General features: G+C 35.7%; 2 protein-coding genes across 3 annotated transcripts in view; both read right to left on the bottom strand.

The window, feature by feature from the left end:
• Positions 1 to 889: 889 nt before the first annotated feature.
• On the bottom strand, positions 890 to 6572 carry LOC108906819 (brachyurin-like). The gene is made up of 4 exons (XM_018710222.1): positions 6470 to 6572; positions 4163 to 4377; positions 3878 to 4101; positions 890 to 1262 (listed from the first exon to the last, which is right to left on the bottom strand). Exons 1-4 carry the CDS (start codon positions 6530 to 6532, stop codon positions 922 to 924), a joined length of 843 nt encoding a protein of 280 aa, XP_018565738.1. The 5' UTR covers positions 6533 to 6572; the 3' UTR covers positions 890 to 921.
• A 145-nt stretch (positions 6573 to 6717) lies between these two features.
• Positions 6718 to 18459, bottom strand: part of LOC108907126 (biotin--protein ligase) — a 43359-nt gene continuing 31617 nt past the window's right edge. Inside the window, exons 2-16 of one of the 2 annotated variants that reach the window (XM_018710663.1) lie at positions 16954 to 17212; positions 14682 to 14843; positions 14474 to 14627; positions 14266 to 14416; positions 13431 to 14213; positions 10233 to 10428; positions 10048 to 10181; positions 9820 to 9997; positions 9575 to 9757; positions 8109 to 8285; positions 7924 to 8053; positions 7711 to 7871; positions 7542 to 7656; positions 7288 to 7492; positions 6718 to 7232 (exon numbers count right to left, since the gene is read on the bottom strand). In XM_018710663.1, the coding sequence (XP_018566179.1) occupies positions 7055 to 7232; positions 7288 to 7492; positions 7542 to 7656; positions 7711 to 7871; positions 7924 to 8053; positions 8109 to 8285; positions 9575 to 9757; positions 9820 to 9997; positions 10048 to 10181; positions 10233 to 10428; positions 13431 to 14213; positions 14266 to 14416; positions 14474 to 14627; positions 14682 to 14843; positions 16954 to 17163 (3117 nt within the window). In that variant the 5' untranslated portion in view covers positions 17164 to 17212 and the 3' untranslated portion in view covers positions 6718 to 7054. The remainder of the gene's footprint in view (positions 7233 to 7287; positions 7493 to 7541; positions 7657 to 7710; positions 7872 to 7923; positions 8054 to 8108; positions 8286 to 9574; positions 9758 to 9819; positions 9998 to 10047; positions 10182 to 10232; positions 10429 to 13430; positions 14214 to 14265; positions 14417 to 14473; positions 14628 to 14681; positions 14844 to 16953; positions 17213 to 18459) is intronic. The other variant, XM_018710673.1, reaches the window with a different exon arrangement.

The following is an 18459-nucleotide window of genomic DNA, read 5'->3' on the forward strand; positions in this document are numbered from 1 at the left end:
TTAAATTGTTTTGCTTTAATAGATTCCTCAAAATTTCCCGAAAATGCAAACAAATTTCCCGAAAAATCGCTTGAATGTTTAGTAAATGTATCCAAATGTTTTTGAAATAGATAGGTTGAAAACGAACTAAATGACCAATCGATCTGTTTTTTTTTTAAAAGACGCGTCTTTCCAATAACTTTTAAAACTGTTTTAAAAAATTTGATTTGACTTGAATATTCACAAGTTATTCTAATTGTTTATAAGTGCAAAAAATCGATCAATGTTTAAACAAGCGCCAGAGCTCTTCTAATCGACAGATTCGAATTTTTCAAAAAGCGTTTGAAAGCTTGAGAGTCCTTCTATATGTAGTTAAATTTTCAAATATCTAAGGGCCTTGGTTTTTGCTGTGCAAAATTTAGAAAATTTGCAAATTTTTTTTCAAAATCTGGATTGCAAAATAATTATGCAAAATCTATAGAACCGATTTTGATGAAATTTGGTGTGGTGATTCTACATAACATGAAGTTTTCTTGAGCCAAGTATGAAGGTCCTATACCCAATTTAAAGACCCCAAAAAAAAATCCCTAAAAAGTATTGATTTTTAACCTCAATTTTGGCGATTTTTTCGATTTTTACAATAATAATCATGATTCATTCGATGTGTAACTAGTCAAATTTATTTACAAACATTTTTTCCTCTTCCAATTTCGCCTAAAATCAACTCTTGAAAAGATACATAATGAAATAGGAAGAAAAATATGACATTTTTCGAATTTTTTTAACATATTGTGCCGCCAAAAGTTAAGCCCACGTTTTTTTGTATGCGCATAGAAAAATTTTCATTTCTAGTGCCAGAAATCTCCGTTTAATCAAGTCTGAGGGTTGGAAAAATAACACAAAACAGAAATCTGCGTAAAAAATTTATTGTCACAGTAAAAATCAGACGTCAACGTCAGAATTTTCCCTGATCCAGTCCGAGTACTCCGTCAACCTTGTGAAAACGTCGGGTTTCCCAACCCCACAGTCTTTATAACCAAAAGAACTGATCCCTACTTGTACGCCGTCAACGACGAGGGGTCCCCCAAAGTCCCCGTTGCAAGCCCCCACCCTGTCACTATATAAAAGGCCGGAAACGCAGAGATGGGTGGGTTGGATGACGGTGCCGTAGGGGTCGATGCTCTTGCAGTTGTCGTTGCTCAAGATGTCGCTCACCACGTACCTCAGTTGAGGCGTGACGCCTGATTGGTCGTTCGTCGTCTTCCCCCACCCAATTGTGAGCCCTAAAATGACGATTTTATTTAATGTGTTGCACGAGGAGGTGCACAAGCTTTAAAAGGTCTTACACCCTGCAGTACGTTTACTAAAATGAATTACTGTAATATACAGGGTGAGTCAGTTTTTTGTAGACAAACTGTAACAGGAGTTGGAACACATGTTTTTAAAAAGAAAAGTTCCTATAAACATATGTCGTAGTAGGCTTCGTTTCCGAGGTACAGGGTGTTGAATTTTTTTTTTCTCTCGAATATTCATTATAACTTATAAACGAATGCTTAGATTTTTTTTCGTATTTGGGGGATAATGCCTATGCCTATTAATTAAGGGGCATAAAACAAGCGATAAGAATGATCAAAAACTTGCACAGTGGCGGAGTGGAGGGGGTGCTCCACCCCTTTTTTAAACAGAACTTCTACGCCAATCACTTTTTTAAAAAAACTGTTATTTTCATTATCTACATATAGTTTAACAAAAATAATGTCCATTCTTCTGTTTCGAAATTCCTGTGCGTTTCCGAGTTATTTTAATTTTTAGTGTTTGATGTGGGCTAAATTAATTTATTTATTATCAATTATCGGCTAAATATTTNAAAAAAACTGTTATTTTCATTATCTACATATAGTTTAACAAAAATAATGTCCATTCTTCTGTTTCGAAATTCCTGTGCGTTTCCGAGTTATTTTAATTTTTAGTGTTTGATGTGGGCTAAATTAATTTATTTATTATCAATTATCGGCTAAATATTTCATTCTTTCAACGAAACCTACCTAAATATGGTTTGTTAAGGATTCTAAAAAGACGAAATTTCTTATACTTTATCTCTTTCCAATGTAGTCAAAATAAATACTTGTTATATCAAGCCATACTCAAATACAAGACTTTTATAAGTTGAAATCTGTTTAGTACACTAATTTTAACAATCCTTATATATTTATTATGTGCTGCGTAAATACTAATGTACTGCAACTAAATTACAAAAAAAAAAACATTGAATGAACATTGATGTTAATGTTTATGGAGAAATTTTTTGAATTTATAACAATATTTAATTAAAAAACTTCTTAAAACTTTTTGGCAACTGCACAATAATGTATTGTATGTATGTAATGTTACAGATTTCAACTTATAAAAGTCTTATATTTGAGTATAGTTCGATATAACAAATATTTATTTTGACTACATTGGAAAGAGATAAAGAATAAGAGATTTCGACTTTTTAGAATCCTTAACAAACCATATTTAGATAGGTTTCGTTGAAAGAATTAAATATTTAGCCGATAATTGATAATAAATAAATTACTTAATTTAGTTGCACAACAAACACTAAAAATCAAAATAACTCGGAAATGCACAGGCATTTCGAGACAGAAAAATGGACATTATTTTTGTTAAACTGCATGAAGATAATGAAAATAACAGTTTTTTTTTTAAATAGTCATTGGCGTAGAAGTTCTGTTTAAGAAAGGGGTTGAACACCCCCTCCACTCCGCCACTGTGCAAGTTTTTGAACATTCTTATCGCTTGTTATGCTTAATTAATAGGCATTATCTCCCGAACATGAAAAAAAACTAAACATTCGTTTATAAGTTATAATGAAAATTCGAGAAAAAAAATATATTCAACACCCTGTATCTCGGAAACGAAGCCTTCTACGACATATGTTTACAGGAACTTTTCTTTTTAAAATCATGTGTTCTATGTCCTGTTAAAGTTTGTCTACAAAAAACTGACTCACCCTGTATATCTTATTGCATTTTTGAATGTGAAAAATCTTAAACTTGTATTAAATAAGATCCCGTTAAGTTTGTGGCAGAAGCCGAAGCTACCCTAACAGGACGCAATATTTTTAAAATGGTTTTAAATCATTGCAATATAATATTAAAATACAGCAAAATATTTAATTCAAACTTATTTAATGAGAAAATCTTTGAAGGAAATCGTAAAAAATGAAAGGGAACCCCCTTAAAATTACAAAATAATCCTAATGTGTCAAAATAAATAAAACTGGTCGATTGTAAAAAACTTTAGATTAGATTATTATTGTTGATTTTTTCCAGAAAGAGTTTATTCTTGATAAAAAGTTTTGCTTATCTTTGAAAGCCATGGACAGTAATTAAATATCTAATAAAACATACTGGGCGTCCAAAAAATTCTTTAATTTTCGTTCTCATTATAAATTGTATTTAACAGTTATTCGAGAACTCAAAAAATGCTTAAATACGAGGTTTAGTCTAAAAAGAACAATCACATTCTGCAAATAAAAAAACGCCGCAATAGTAAGTATTATTTACCAGTCGAAGACGATTTTGCGCCCGAGCGGAGCGAGGGCTGGCAATAGAGTCCGAGACTGGTAAATTATACTTAACTGCTGCGTGGTGTATAACATTTTATCTGCTTCCACAGTTCTTTATGGTTCATGAAATGTATAACTGTACAATTACTATAAATATTCATTCATAATAATTAATAAAATGTAATGTTCATCAAATATTTCTTTTCATAAAATATCCCAAAACTTTTTATCAAGAAAAACTTTTTCTCGTAAAATAAACAATAAAAAAAGTTTACAAGAGTGCGGCACCCCGTCCGGGCACACACTGTATATTGTTTTACCACTTACCTTCCTTTCCCGCAAAAGTATCGGCGCCTTTCGCAATTTTTATAACTTTTATATACGAAGTTTCAAGAACGGGTGCTTTAAGTTTCACCAGAGCGATGTCGTTGACGAGCTTCTGCTTATCCCAACCAGGGTGGATGACGAACTCGTCACTGGTCGACCTGACTTGGGTATCTTCGACCTCCCCGATGTCGTGAGCTCCAAGGACCACATCCACGGTCACCACCCTGGAAAAAAATCGTCTAATTCGTCCCTAATCTTTCGTTTTCCTATAGGAACAATTATTACCCGTTCACGCAGTGTGCCGCGGTTAAAACAAAGTTGGCCGACACCAAGGAACCCCCGCAGAAATTGGTCAGTCCGATGCTGTGACAGTACAGGCCTACTTGGTAGGGGTAGGCGTGGGGTAGGGCCTCCTGGCCACCTATGATCCTCGCGCTTGGTAAGCTATCGGTTTTTGCAACCCAATAGGAGAAAGGCTCCCCGGGAAGTGGATTTTGTCCCTAAAATTTTTTTAAATTGATAAAAACACAATGGAAGTGATGCATCATAGTACAGTCATCGAAGCTGAAAATCAGCTGTAACCTCCGAATTCTTTGAAACTGCATGGATTTGCATGAAAATTTAGAATATGTGTATAAGTGACATAAGCCCGATTGACCTTTTTTGTTTTTTAGAGGTAAAAACTATCCCTAAGTGAAAGAAATTGAAAAAATTAAGTTTTAAGCATTTTATTGATAAAAATCTTGTTCAAGCACAAATATTAAATAATGTTCCATGTTCTCGAACATGTTTTATGATATATTTGATCTATTGGACCCTTTATTTAACCCTTAAAACTACCCCTATGCAAAAAATAATGATAAAAAATTACTTTTTAAAGATTTGGAATGATTAAATCCTGAAATTATTTAAAATAAAAGTTACCTTATAACTAATAAAAGAATTTTTCCCTTTCAACACCTAAAAATCACCCCTGTATTGACAAAAATTATAAAAACTTGCTTTTTAAAAGCTTGGAATACTTTAACGGTGCAATTATTTAAAATAAAAATTCCCTCATTGCTTATGAAAGAATTTGTATCTCGTTTTTTAGAAAAAGTTGCATTAAAAAGTAATTAGAGTATCTAATAAAGGATAATATTGAAATATACAGGGCGATTCATAAATAGTAACCAAAAATGAAACCTCGTATTCTTTGGTGAATTTTAAAGGAGTCTTTCTACCTATAGGAGTCCATACCTAAAGTTTTTATCTAGGACGCTTTGTTAGAAAAATACAGGGCGTTAAGCTTCGAAAATATTTCACTGCGGATTATTTCTGCCATTATACTTTAACCATTTGTAGTAACCCGTTTCAAAAATTTAAAATTCCGCGCGATTTACTTATTCGAAGAAGAAGAAGAGGAGGAAATCTGGAGCACATTCTTCTGGAGTAAGTTCACAGAAGATAAAACAATTCTTCTGTGGTAAGGTGTTCAGTTCGGTGTTCTTAGTTCTTACTTCTTATCTTAGGCTTATGCAGGGAGACTAGACAAGGAGCACGAACTCGTACCGGAAAATTGACAAAATTTGTCCAAGAAATGGCAGAAGTTGGAGTGGCGCTAGTGTTTCATGTGTCCCAAGTGAATGTAGCATAATAAATACGAGTGAAGTAAGCAAATAACCAATTTTATTTTATAATTAGTTTAGTAGATACATCGGGGAGGTACACTAACTTAAAAACTAGAAGTCAAGTCAATAATTATTACAACTTGTTTTTATAATGGTTAATAAAAAGTTTCGGAAATAAATTAACGATACATATGGGACACGAACGCCCTCTTATTTTTGTAAGATTTTTGTTTACATGGAGTTCGGGGAGTTCGGGCTCCTTGTGTAGTCTCCATAGGCTTATGGTTACGCAAAAAAAAGAAAGAGGTTATGTATTATGTTGTGTGCGAAAAAGAAGCGTTGCTGTCTAAGATTTATGCCTTTATGGAAAAATAAAGTTTTAAAGAAAATTATAGTGTGCCTTCCTGAAACAGCCACTAAGATAGAGCTCCTTACACAATAAAATTTATATTTGGTTTTGGTTTTTGGCTTACATTAATAAAAGCAGGTATTTGAAAAATATTGTCCGTTTTTCTCGGAAGTGTTTCATTTGTTTAACTTAGGAGTATTTAAAGAGTAGAATAGTGTAATAACACTTCACGAGCCGTTCTAAAAAAATTAAAAAGCAGCTACAGTAAGGTCACTCCTGATTCAGTGTACAATTCGTCAAAACTTTTCCCCGATCAATTAAAGATTGGACCCATATGAGCACATTATGAAATTTGTTTTAAAAAAAAACTATATGACAAATAAAATAAAGTAAATACTGATAAAATCGGTACTGATAAACCGTAGACTGATGTATTGCATAACTCCAGAACCGAGAATACGGTGTTTGCTTTGACAATTTAGCAAACAAACCGAGATAATTATTTGTACCTGCACGTTTAAAAAAATTGAACGCTGTAATAAAAACAAAAGTTTTACGATAAACACACAGAACGTTATTCGATTCCGATATTTTATTTATAATAAAACGAAATAAAGGTAAAATCGCACTTACCTTTGGAAGGGCCAAACTAGCTTCCAAAACGGTTAAAACGGCTAAGATCGCGCACAAACTCATCTTCGCACTGTTATGAATCACTGCCAGATTAACTCTTTTATTTACAAACTTATCTCGTTCAATCTGTTTGCAAATGAGTTCCGGCACTCGAGTTAACAATCTCGCAAAAATAATTCACAGAATTACCTTTCCGAGATCTCTAGCCACTTATTATGTTTCGGGAACGATTAAATGAAACTCAGACGTAGAAAAAAACACAAGATTTAATCGGAAAAAGTCGCTCAACACTTACCGACTACATAACATCAACAAAACACTTGTACAGACATTCAAAGGCAGAAAAATATACGACGAACATCCAGTGACACAATATAGGCGATTTGAAAAGACACGGACGATATAAAAATATGGGGTTGGCCTGTATAATCGTAACCATACAAAATATATATCTTGAAACTTCATAAATCACTATAAAAACCGCGACGGAAATAAAAAAACCGTCTATAAAAAAAGGGAAATACAAATAGACACAGAAAAAATATCACCATATCGAAGACCACCCCTGTCGCGAGATTCTAGTCTTTAAAAAGCCTTCGGAGAGATCAGGCCTTCCAGCATGTCGAAAGCATTCCCGTCGGGTTGGACGGAAACTATTGCACCCTCGTCCGACCTTACCTTCAAGAACCCGAACTCGTCTATCCCCACGACCCTCGCCTTCTTCCTCTCGCCCTCCTTGGCGGTGATCGTAACCACGGAATTGCTGAAAAAACAAATAAATTGAAGTTTGGAGCCTCGACGCCACCGAACGTCCTTACTTGTGCAGCCAGTACTTGTAGTAGAGATCGAAAAAGGCGTCGGGATCCCCTTTTTGATAACTGTTCAGCAGCTTCTCCGTCTCGTTGAAGACGGCAGCGAAATACGCCTCGTAGTGAATCGTATTAGCGCTTTCAGGACTCGCTTCTCTGATGAGATCGTTGACGCACGTCGTAGGGTTAGAATTGTCCAGATTTATTCCACAACCTGCAAGTCTCATTATAATACCACTTAAAATCGTTCGTAATAGACTCACCGATATTTATAACCGCCACGTCCTCGTTAACAAACGAAGTCGCCAACAGTCCTCCGATTTTAACGTTTCCGTTGGCGTACAAATCGTTGGGCCACTTGATCCCGATTTTAAGATCCTAAAAACAGACTTGCTCAAATTATTATTCCCACAACCGCCTGACTTACCTCACCTGACACCCGTTGAATTTTTTGAGGGCGTGAACCACTCCGACCATCACGATCTGTTGGGTCAACGGCAGGTATTTATACAAAGGCGATGCCGTGGGGATATGTAACTGTAGGGAGAAGTTTGCGCTGCCGATCGGGCTGATCCAAACGTTGTTCGACCTTCCTGGTGGATACGGAAAAGTTGAATACGGGATATTTTCAAGGTAAGCGCTTACCGATGCCCTGTGTTTGCTGCCTTGGTATGACCACCAGTCCGTGCGTTAAGGTCTTCGAGAGTACCGTTTGGGAGCTGCCAAGCACGTCGCAGTAAAGCACGAGTCTTCCGATTTGCTCGGTTTCTAACGCCTACAACAAACCTCGACATCAAAGACGTTACACGACGTGTATATCGATTGCATACCTCGAAATAATTGACGGTAGAGAAATTCGAGGGACAGGAATGTATAAACACCGGTAGAAACGAGCTACTGGGGGCATCGGCCTTCTCGTCCTTACCGCAGAACTTTACGGTCAACTTATCACTAACCAGAGTATTTTCCTTGATGTGTTCGCAGTCGGATAACAGACCGAGCTTCAGCTAGAAACAAAAATAGTGTAATACTTTACAAACACGACCTCTGGTCTTTATAATTGTCTTATAATGGTGGAGGTAGGAGTCTATCATCTATCGGTATTGGTACGGTGGCTATTTTCATTGCAAAGCTCCGTCTTTACTAGAAAACAATAGTCCGAGTTTTCAGAATCATCCTTTCAAGGTAAAATGGTAAAATTAATATTCTACGTTTATTTTGAATGTTGTTCGAAGGAAATTACCAGAAAATATAAAATTGTTAAAAAATTCAGATTAACTCAAGATCATCAAATATGGCTGACCATCATAGTACAATACCTTACAAACGCACTGTCTAATGTATGTCATTGTCTTATACTGGTTGAGAGTCTACTGGTATTGGTACGGTGGCTATTTTCATTGCAAAGCCCCGTCTTTATTAGAAAACAATAATCTGAGTTTTCAAAATAGTCCGTTCAAGGTAAAGACTGTAAAATTAATATTCTACGTTTATTGTGAATGTCGTTCGAAGGAAATTACCAGAAAATATAAAATTGTTAAAAAATTCAGATTAACTCAAGATCATCAAAGGTGGCTGACCATCATAGTACAATATCTTGTAAACATACTCTCTAATGTGTATAATTGTCTTATACTGGTTTGGGTGTCTATTGGTATTGGTATGGTGGCTATTTTTGCTGCAAAACCCCGTCTTTATTAGAAAACAATAATCCGAGTTTTCAGAATCTTCTGTTCAAGGTAAAAACTGTAAAATTAATATTCTACGTTTATTTTGAATATCGTTTGAAGGAAATTACCAGAAAATATAAAATTGCTAAAAAATGCAGATTAACTCAAGATCATCAAAGATATCTGATCATCATAGTACAATATCTTGTAAACACACTCTCTAATTGTCTTATACTAGTTGGGAGAGGAGTCTATTGGTATTGGTACGGTGGCTATTTTCATTGCAAAACTCTGCCTTAATTAGAAAACAAACTGCATTTCCAGAATCTTTTACTCAAAAAATAGAAAAAAATTGAAAAAATTATTATTCTAGATTTGGAATGTCGTTCGAAAGAAATTACTAGAACTTATAAAATTACTAGAGAAGTATAGATCAATGATGGCTGACCACCATATATTGCAAAAACAACTAATATGTGCCTATATGGGAATGTAATTGTCTTACAGTTGTTGGTCGAGGAGACTATCATCTATCGGTATTGGTACGGTGACTATTTTCATTGCAAAACCTCATCTTAATTGGAGAAAGGGGAAAAATTATTACTCTATACTTAATCGAGACTTACATCATGCCTTCCCAAAAAGTAAGCAGGGGTGTAAGCGATATCCGCCGCCAGAGTACAATCTACGTCCAAGTGATTCGACAGGATATCCCTGAGGATTTCCATTCGAGCCTGATCACTGTCTTTCAAGGCCGCGAATTTATTCTCATCGTCTTCGTACTCGTTTGGGTCTATCTCCAAGTGGACCTACGAAAATGTACCGTGAAGCACCCGTCAACGGTTGAGAATTTATTAAAAAACAAACGGACCTGTGAAAATATGGCCCGTCCCTCTCCGTCCTTAACCGTAGCGAGAAGCAGGCTGGGAGTCTGCCAAGTCTCCTCCGTCCCCAACACCTGCACCTGAATCGTGTAGTCCTTGCCGTTGTGTTGGATCTCCACCGCCGACGGCGTCCTGGGTGCTATAGGACTCGATCCGTTGCCGCTACTACTTAAAAAACGGTTTAGGGAAAAGCGACGACGCGATGCGAGCCTTACCTCTGGTTGGAATGATCCGAGTCCTTCGAGAACTGCTTCTTGGCAGGCGAGGCCTGGTAGCAGAAGATGTGGTGCATCATCCTCACCTGCCGCCACTTGCCGTAGGTGAACCGTACCAATTCGTGCTCTCGTACCTAGAAAATGGTGATATTTATCGCGGTTTGTGTACGGTACGGTGAACTTGCCTCGGCGGTGGTAAAGGTGTGTAAGACGCTGTAGAGTAAATCGCTGCAGAGGCAGAGCAACTGGCCGCCGCTCAATAAATACTGGAGCAAGTGGAACGTTAGACTCGGCGGTACCGTACCGCAAACTACCACCAGTACGGTCGAGCCGTTCCACACTGTTTGGTTCGGCGTCATCGGCAAATCATAAATTGTATATCTACAAACAAAAGTCATAATTTCATGATTTGTACTCTCAAAAGTTTGAAACATAAAAAAATCCACTAAAAAATATAAAAAAATAATTGGTATGCGAAAGGAAACCAATTTATAGTGTAAAATAATTTTAAAAAAATGAAACAATAGTAGTTACAATTTTTTTAAAGCACTGTGTTTAGTTTGTGTATCTTAAGTGTCAATGGTCTCAGACATTGACCTATAGTCCAATCAAATTACTTTTTCAGATGCCAAAAAATATTTCGGTAATTGAAAATATGTAAAATTTAGGAAAAATTTCGTAGAATTCAGTGAACTACTTTACCCCACCTGAATTTTTTGGCTTCATTTTCAAAATGGCGTCCAAAGTTTACAAAAGACAATTTTTTTCATTTATTAAAAAAATTGAGCATTTTAGAAATAAAATTTTCAAACAAAAGTTGTAGGAATATTTTATACAGATCGAATAAGTCCAAACCGGTTTAGTTCGATAAATAAATTAATTAGTTATTGCAAAAAAAAACGTTAAAAATCACAAATATGAAACTTGGTGAAAGGATAGCTCTTGGTGAGCAAAATAAAATGATTATTTCAAAATTGAAAAATATTTTATAGTTTTTGCAAAAATCGAGTTTTTCGAAAAAAAAGCGTTTTTGTAAAATCCCCATAATTCATAGACCGCCACATCTTTAGGAACAGGATTAGGCTTAAAATTTTCGTTAATAATTACACTATTATGTGGAAATATTACGCGAGCCTCAAATCGATTTCAAACATGAAAAAAACGATGGAAAATTCATTTGTTTTTTTCAGAGCCATTAACTTTTTGATTTCAATTCGTATCAAAATGTCGATACTGCGATTCGAAAGTTGACTTTTTTCACGAATTTAAAAAAAAAGTTTGCCTTACAACCAACAGGGGTCGAGAAATTTTTTTTTCCAAAAATCACCAAGTCCTAATTTATTAATATTAAGGGCTGAAATTTACACTTGTTATAGTTGAATGCTTGTACTTCAATATAAAAAATAGTCTGCAACGATTGGTCCATTGTCTTTTATTAAACTTAATTTTTATGGGCTCCGTACGTATATTGCTTGCTAGGCTTGGCACATTGATGCGCGTGGTGGTGGGAGAAGACTGTAATACTACTATTGTATATGTCGATCATACATAACGAACTACGTGTATTTTTTCTTTTCATGTACATTTATAAAGCTTTTTTATCAGTTACGAATTTGTATTTACACAATAGCACGTATCTTATTGAGATAATAAAATAATAAAAATAATAATGTCGGTCAGTTGAAGAAATAAAAAGGCGGAAAGTAGAAAAATTCTTGATTTATTAAACATGTGATTGCAAAACTAATGCGTGTAGCTGCCAAAAACATGGATTAAAATGTTCTAATTTACGTTTGAAGTGCAAAGATGCTAATATGCTCTAATATCGAAGAAAAAACTATTGTTGTTGATGATATCGAGGAAGATATGGACGAGCCATGTTTATTAGAAAATGAAATCGAATCAGACGAAGAAAACTTTGACGATGACAATGGTGATAAGCAAGAAATAGTAGCAAAGAATGGAGGCCAAGAAAAGTTCAAAAATAAATTAATATAATTTACATACAGTCAAAAAAATAACTGAATGAAACTGATGAAAATGAAGTTTAATGAAAGAAAATGGGAACAAATCGTTGCGGACAATTTTTTTATATTGAAGTACAAGTATTCTACTCAAACATGTGTAAATTTCAGCCCATAATATTAATAAATGAGGTCGTGGCGATTTTTTTTAAATTCGTGAAAAAATGTCAACTTTCGAATGGCGGTATCGACATTTTGATACCAATTGAAATCAAAACGTAAATCAAAGTTTTATGACCCCGAAAAAAAAAAACGATTTTCGATTGTCTTTTGCGATATTTGAAATCGATCTGAAGCTCGCGCAATATTTGCACATAATAGTGTGATTATTAAAGAAAATTTTAAACCCAACCTCGTTCCTAAAGATGTGGCGGCCCAAGAATTATGGGGATTTTACAAAAACGCTTTTTTTTCGAAAAACTCGATTTTCGCAAAAACTATAAAATATTTTTAAATTCTGAAAAAATCATTTTATTTTGTTCACCGAGAACTATCCTTTCACCAAGTTTCATAAAAAAATTTTATTTTTGAGAGATTTGAAAAAATTGCGTTTAGCGGTTTTTTTGCAATAATTAATTTAATTATTTATCGATCCAAACTGGTTTGGGCTTATTCCAACAACTTTTGTTTGAAACATTTTTTTCTAAAATGTTCAATTTTTTTAATAAATGAAAAGAACTGGTTTTTGCGAACTTTGGACGCCATTTTGAAAATGAAGCCCAAAAATTCAGGTGGAGTAAAGTAGTTCATTGAATTTTACAGAATTTTTCCTAATTTTCACATATTTTCAATTACTAAACTATTTTTTGGCAAAAAAATTAGGTATTTTCGACAATTTGATTGGACTACTGGTTTAGGTCAACTGCATATCAATCCACCTGATGTGATATGACAACAGAGCCACCCACAGCCAACTTTAATTCTGCAAAACAGGAATAGCCAAATATAGCACCAGTTTATTTGTAAAAATTATTAAATAAAGAGATTCTGACTATTAAAATGGCTCTATAGGCAAGCAGCAATACGTTTTTAGAGATTTTATTACACAGTCTGTCTAAATATGAATTAATGCAGAAATAACAGACTTTCCCGCATTTTCAGGCAGATTTTCTATAAAAGGGACTTAGTTTGAAATTCAAATTACTTTTTGGTGTAAAAGTGACCAAAATTTTTTGATATCTTACACGAAAACGACCCTACTTTGATTAACTCGAAAAAAAAAATCTAAATATGATTTTTTTGCTATTTCTTTTGCGACAAAGTGACTTTAACGGGTGTTTTTCTTAAACAAAATGGCAAATAGACCTAGGAGACCTTACTGGAAACCCTGAAATATAAAAAAAATAAAGTATCACTTACTTCTCTTTATTCAGCATGGTGGACAGCACGCCTTTAACGTTTTCTTTCGCCACGACGCTGTCGGCATACACGAGAATGTTCGGTGGCTTCACGCCCTTGTACTTCGTGAACAACGAACCGTTGTGTGCGGCGTGGTGTCCGTTAGCATCCCCATTCCTCAATTTCTCCTTAGTTTTCCCCGCGGGATCTTTCGTTTCGCTCTTTTCTTTCACGTCACCATCTTCGCAAACCGCGACGCTTTTCACTAATTTCTTCTCCGAACTGGTGGTTCTCTTCGTGATACCCTTGTCTTTCGTCCGTTGCTCGGGAGGTTTCTCGGTGCTTTTCCCTGCGACTTCCAAGTCGGCCTTGGACCTGGCCCGTTCGAGTTTGGTGGGATCTCGGTCCTTCTTGTGCGTTTTTCCAGAAGCTTTCATCTTTTTCGCTTCTACGTGCTCTTTCGTAGGCTTCGGACCGTCTTTGCTGTCTTTCTTCACTTCCTCGTCCTTTTTACGGTGCTTCTCTTTCTCGTCCTTCTTAGTTTCCTTCTCTGTTTTACCAATCTTGCCGTCCTTGTGCTTCTGTTCGGGAGATTTCTCGATTTTGGAAGCATCGCTCTTGGCAGCGATCTTCTCCCGCTTGTGGTCGCCGGACTTGTGACGTCTAAAATCGCTCGAACCTACTTCCAACGTGTTTTTGTCTTCCGACTTCTTGTTGTCCTTTTTTATGGGCTTGACCTCGCTGACGGGGACCTTTTTTACGTCCTCGGACTTGGCAGCGCCATTTTCAATCATAATCTTCGGGCTACAAAAGGAATTAAACTTAAAAAATTCTCTTTTCCAGTCAAAATACTTACTTCGTAGAGTCCCTGAGCTTGGCGTAGATTTCCTTGAGGCTTTCCACGAACTTCTTCCAGTGGACGGGGGCGTAAGAGTATTTCAAAATGTTATCCTTGGGAAACTTTCGCTCGTACCTTATCTTAGCCGCCACGCCTTCGATATCCACCGCTAAAACAAAAGATAAATCAATTCGCAAGGCCTCGAAAGCTTAAATTACAAACGTACTTTCTATTTTTAACAATTTCAGCTCGTGGTTAATATCGACGGGACTCTGAGAGTAGCAGTGTACTAATTTCGTCAGCTTGTCGATGTCGGTTTTCAGTATAGCCTCGAAGTAGTCGGTAACCTTCCACGCTACCAGCTCCCCGAAGTTCTCCACCTAAATCGACAAATTACACGTTAAATTGACGTTTTTGTATGTCACGACTCGTACCTGTAAAGAGGCTGCGGAGTGTCTCATATAACTCTCCAACATCGCTTGCACCAATACGTATACGTGTGGAGACCCGATCCTGTCTCTGGTAGCAGTGAAATATATGGGGAAGTACCGATAATCCTTTGGGAAACACGCCCAATGCGACAAGTTGACTTTTTGCTGCAAAAAAACAAGTTGTGGAAGAATACAAAAAAATTATAATAAACCGCCCCTTCCTGCACTAATAAAAATGTTTTAGCCATTCTGGTTATATAGTACAGTCATTGGAGCTTTTCATCTACGAATTCTTTGAAACTGAACCGATCGACATGAAATTTGGCAGATAGTTAGAGAAAAGGTCAATGAACATTAGTGACATAGCGCCGATTGACGCTTCTACCCTGCTGGGGGTTGACACCCCTTCTCGGGGGTGGATATTTTTTTTCAAAAATAACGCCGGAAATTGATAATCAAATTTTGAGCAAAAAATTTTCAAATAATTTTTTCGAGAAATCAATAGTTCTTTAGTTATTCACGATTGAAAACTTGGAATTTTGAGTGAAAAAAAACACTTTTTCAAAGTATTTTTCGCGAATAACTCAAAAACTACGCATTTTATTAAAGAAAAGTGTAATGAACAAAAATGTAGCTTATAAATAAACAAAGAAAATCGTTTTTTAAAAAGTGTTGTACGTCCTATACAAAGCGAAATATGGTTAGTGGAAGGGGACTTGTTTTGGGAGGAATACTTGAATCGATGTATTCAACGTCAAATAACGGAAAAAGGATTCATTTTACGTGTATAACGCTACATGAGTTTTTTGTAGTACTCAAAAAGACCTTCAAAATGAGCACTAATAAAAGTTAATTAGAGCAAAATTGAAGGAGTTATCGTCAAAAACAGATGGGTTGATCATATTTTTTTAAGGAAAAATGAGCAGTAAACGCTGTACCATTTCCATTGGAATTAAAATTAATCGTAGACCCTTTACAATTAGATTTGTTTTAGTGTTTTTCATATGATCCTGAAGTTTTTGTAGGATACTATAGCTTCAAAATTAACCGAGTTATGGTAAAAAAACCAATGACATTTTTTCGGAGCAAAATAGGCTTTCTCATTTTTATATAACAAATAAAATAAATAAAAAAATTTAGTGTGATTATTTACATGCAGCGTAGTAATTTTTTTTATGATTGATTATATTTAAAAATCGATTATAATATAAATATTTTACATTAATATTGGTAAAAGGGTAGTTTATAAGATTCGAAAACGGCAAAAGTAAAATATTCTTTCATAAACAATATAAGGGAATTTTTATTTTAAATTATTGCACAATTATAGCATTCCAAGATTTAAAACGTAATTTTTTATCATTTTTTAGCACAGGGGTGATTTATAAGGGTTGGAAAGTGTTACGAGATACAAATTCTTTCATAAGCAATGAGGGAATTTTTATTTTAAATAATTGCACCGTTAAAGCATTCCAAGCTTTTAAAAAGTATTTTTTTATCATTTTTGTCAATGCAGGGGTGGTTTTTAGGGATTGAATGGGAAAAATTCTTTTATTGACTATAATTTAACTCTTATTTTAAATAATTGCATGATTTAACCATTCCAAATCTTTAAAAAGTAATTTTTTATCATTATTTTTTTTGCATAGAGGTAGTTTTTAAGGGTTAAATAAAGGGTCGAAAAGATCAAATATATCATAAAACATGTTCGAGAACATGGAACATTATTTAATCTTTGTGCTTGAACAAGAATTTTATCAATAAAATGCTTAAAACTTAATTTTTTCAATTTTTTTCACCTAGGGGTAGTTTTTACCCCTAAAAAACAAAAAGCGTCAATCGGGCTTAGGTCACTTTTGAACTTGAGCCTAAGATGAGCCTTATTATAAATTTTCATGCAAATCGATGCAGTTTCAAAGAATTAAAAATCATTGACTCCACCCATGCTTGACACCATGACAGATAAGAATATTTTTAATTAATTATAACATATAAAACGATTAAAACAAAAAAAAAGCATTACAATTTATCAACGTAATGGCTATTTCTTATCACTACTAAAAAAAATATAAATATTATTGACAGCCTAATTGTCCAGAAGCTATCGTTCAACCTATCTTATACGAGTGTTCGAAAACAGCAAACAATATCTCGTTAAAGAAGTTACTGACCTCGAGATATCTTTAATAAATAGAAGATTTCCTAACACCCAACGGAATATTAAAAAAACTTTCCGCCGCCAAGATTTCCAGACCTAAATCCGTCAGCAACTTACCCTGGGCACCACGGTGCACCCTATCCTGTCGTCCCGTCTGAAGAGCAAGTTCTCGAAACTCCTAACCTTCCTGGTGTCGTAAACGACGCTCTCGTCGCACACCAAGAGGGCATTCTGGGAGCTGAGCGTCCCGCTGAGCTTATTCTTCAGAGACCCCAAGCGCCACCACTGTAAAACCGTTGCGTACATGTACAGTATCGTAAAGATCATGTTAGTGTCTGATCGTGGCTGCTTGATCTAGAGGCCCATGTTTGCCGGTCTGAAAACAAAACACTAGCATTAGCTGGTTTGGCAGTTGTTCTTGTACATGCAAGAGTTGATTGTGAAGTGAAATTAGTTCCAAAATACACCCAAGAGGTTTAATTTTAACCTACTTCTTATCCTGATAAATTAATTTTCTGATCTGCATTGTAATGTATCATTCATTTCGCATAGTGTTCAGATAGCACCAGTTTCTATCCTTGCTTATCATGTATAAAAAGTGAGACGACCAGTGTTGCATAGTTTCATTTCCCGATTTGTCAGTTTCCAGCTTAGGCGTTGCTTTCGTGTCATATGCGTGCAAGTGAAACATTTCAATAAGCGTTGTTAAAAACAGAATCGACATAGCTGCTTATCCGTCGGTCTAGATATCGAGGGCGAGTCCTTGCCTACTATTTTGGAACTGAACTATAGTTGTGATTAAAATTATATCAGTTATATTCTGGAAAACTTTTTTACTGACGTAAATCGGTTCTCTCGTTAGGAAAACAAATAGCTTTCCAATAGGTTATTTGTCCCCTATCAATATTATTGTCTTTGATTATCGTATCTTGTGTAAATAATTATTTTTAATTCGACAAACATCCACTGATCTACATTGCTGACCCGTTTTATTACAATCTGAAAAATTGTATCCGGGCATCGAAATTGACCCGTCAGTACGTCCGACCTTGTAGAATCCATATCTTACGAGGTTCTCGCGAAAAATGTACAAAATGCGTTTTTCGTCTATCGCGAGCGGGCACATTTTTGTTACAGAACTCCACGATTTCACTCGAAGCATATCCGCATTTCGTGCTAAAATTATCTTACACACTTTTTTGGACTATTAAATTTGGTCGTTTACGACTATTCTCATTATCAAATTACCTACTAACAAGATTCCATTTAAAACAGTTACTGGAACAACTCGCGCCATTATTCTATGGCTAGAAATTGGCCTCAATGATTTGGGATCGAGGGGGATTATCCCTCTTTATCCTGCCTCATCTCGTGTAGGCCTGGACAGCCTTCGTAGGTGGGCCCCATCCGTCGTCTACCCCGACCGCAAATGCGGCCGGTGTAGGCGCTTTGTGGGACCTCCTTTTGTCCTGGCTGGGCCCCGCCGGCTAGGGCCCTTTCTTCTGGCGCTCTTCTTGCTTCGCCGGCTCGTCTGTGTAAACCCCGGGGGTAGTGTCATGTTTATGTGTGGTATGGTTGGGTAGGGTAGTGCGGCTATGCAGCCTGGGATGCGCTTTGCTAAGG

Source organism: Anoplophora glabripennis, unplaced genomic scaffold (genome assembly GCF_000390285.2).
Source record: "Anoplophora glabripennis isolate ALB-LARVAE unplaced genomic scaffold, Agla_2.0 scaffold59, whole genome shotgun sequence".
Classification (NCBI taxonomy): Eukaryota; Metazoa; Arthropoda; class Insecta; order Coleoptera; family Cerambycidae; genus Anoplophora; species Anoplophora glabripennis.

What these genes read in the sequence shown, in the direction of transcription:
- LOC108906819 (XM_018710222.1), bottom strand. Translation starts at nt 6,532, where the DNA reads ATGAGTTTGTGCGCGATCTTAGCCGTTTTAACCGTTTTGGAAGCTAGT. An exon ending in CTAGTTTGGCCCTTCCAAAG is followed by an intron (nt 4,378 to 6,469) that starts GTAAGTGCGATT and finishes AAAAAATTTTAG; the next exon opens with GGACAAAATCCACTTCCCGG. An exon ending in TACTTTTGCGGGAAAGGAAG is followed by an intron (nt 1,263 to 3,877) that starts GTAAGTGGTAAA and finishes TCGTCATTTTAG; the next exon opens with GGCTCACAATTGGGTGGGGG.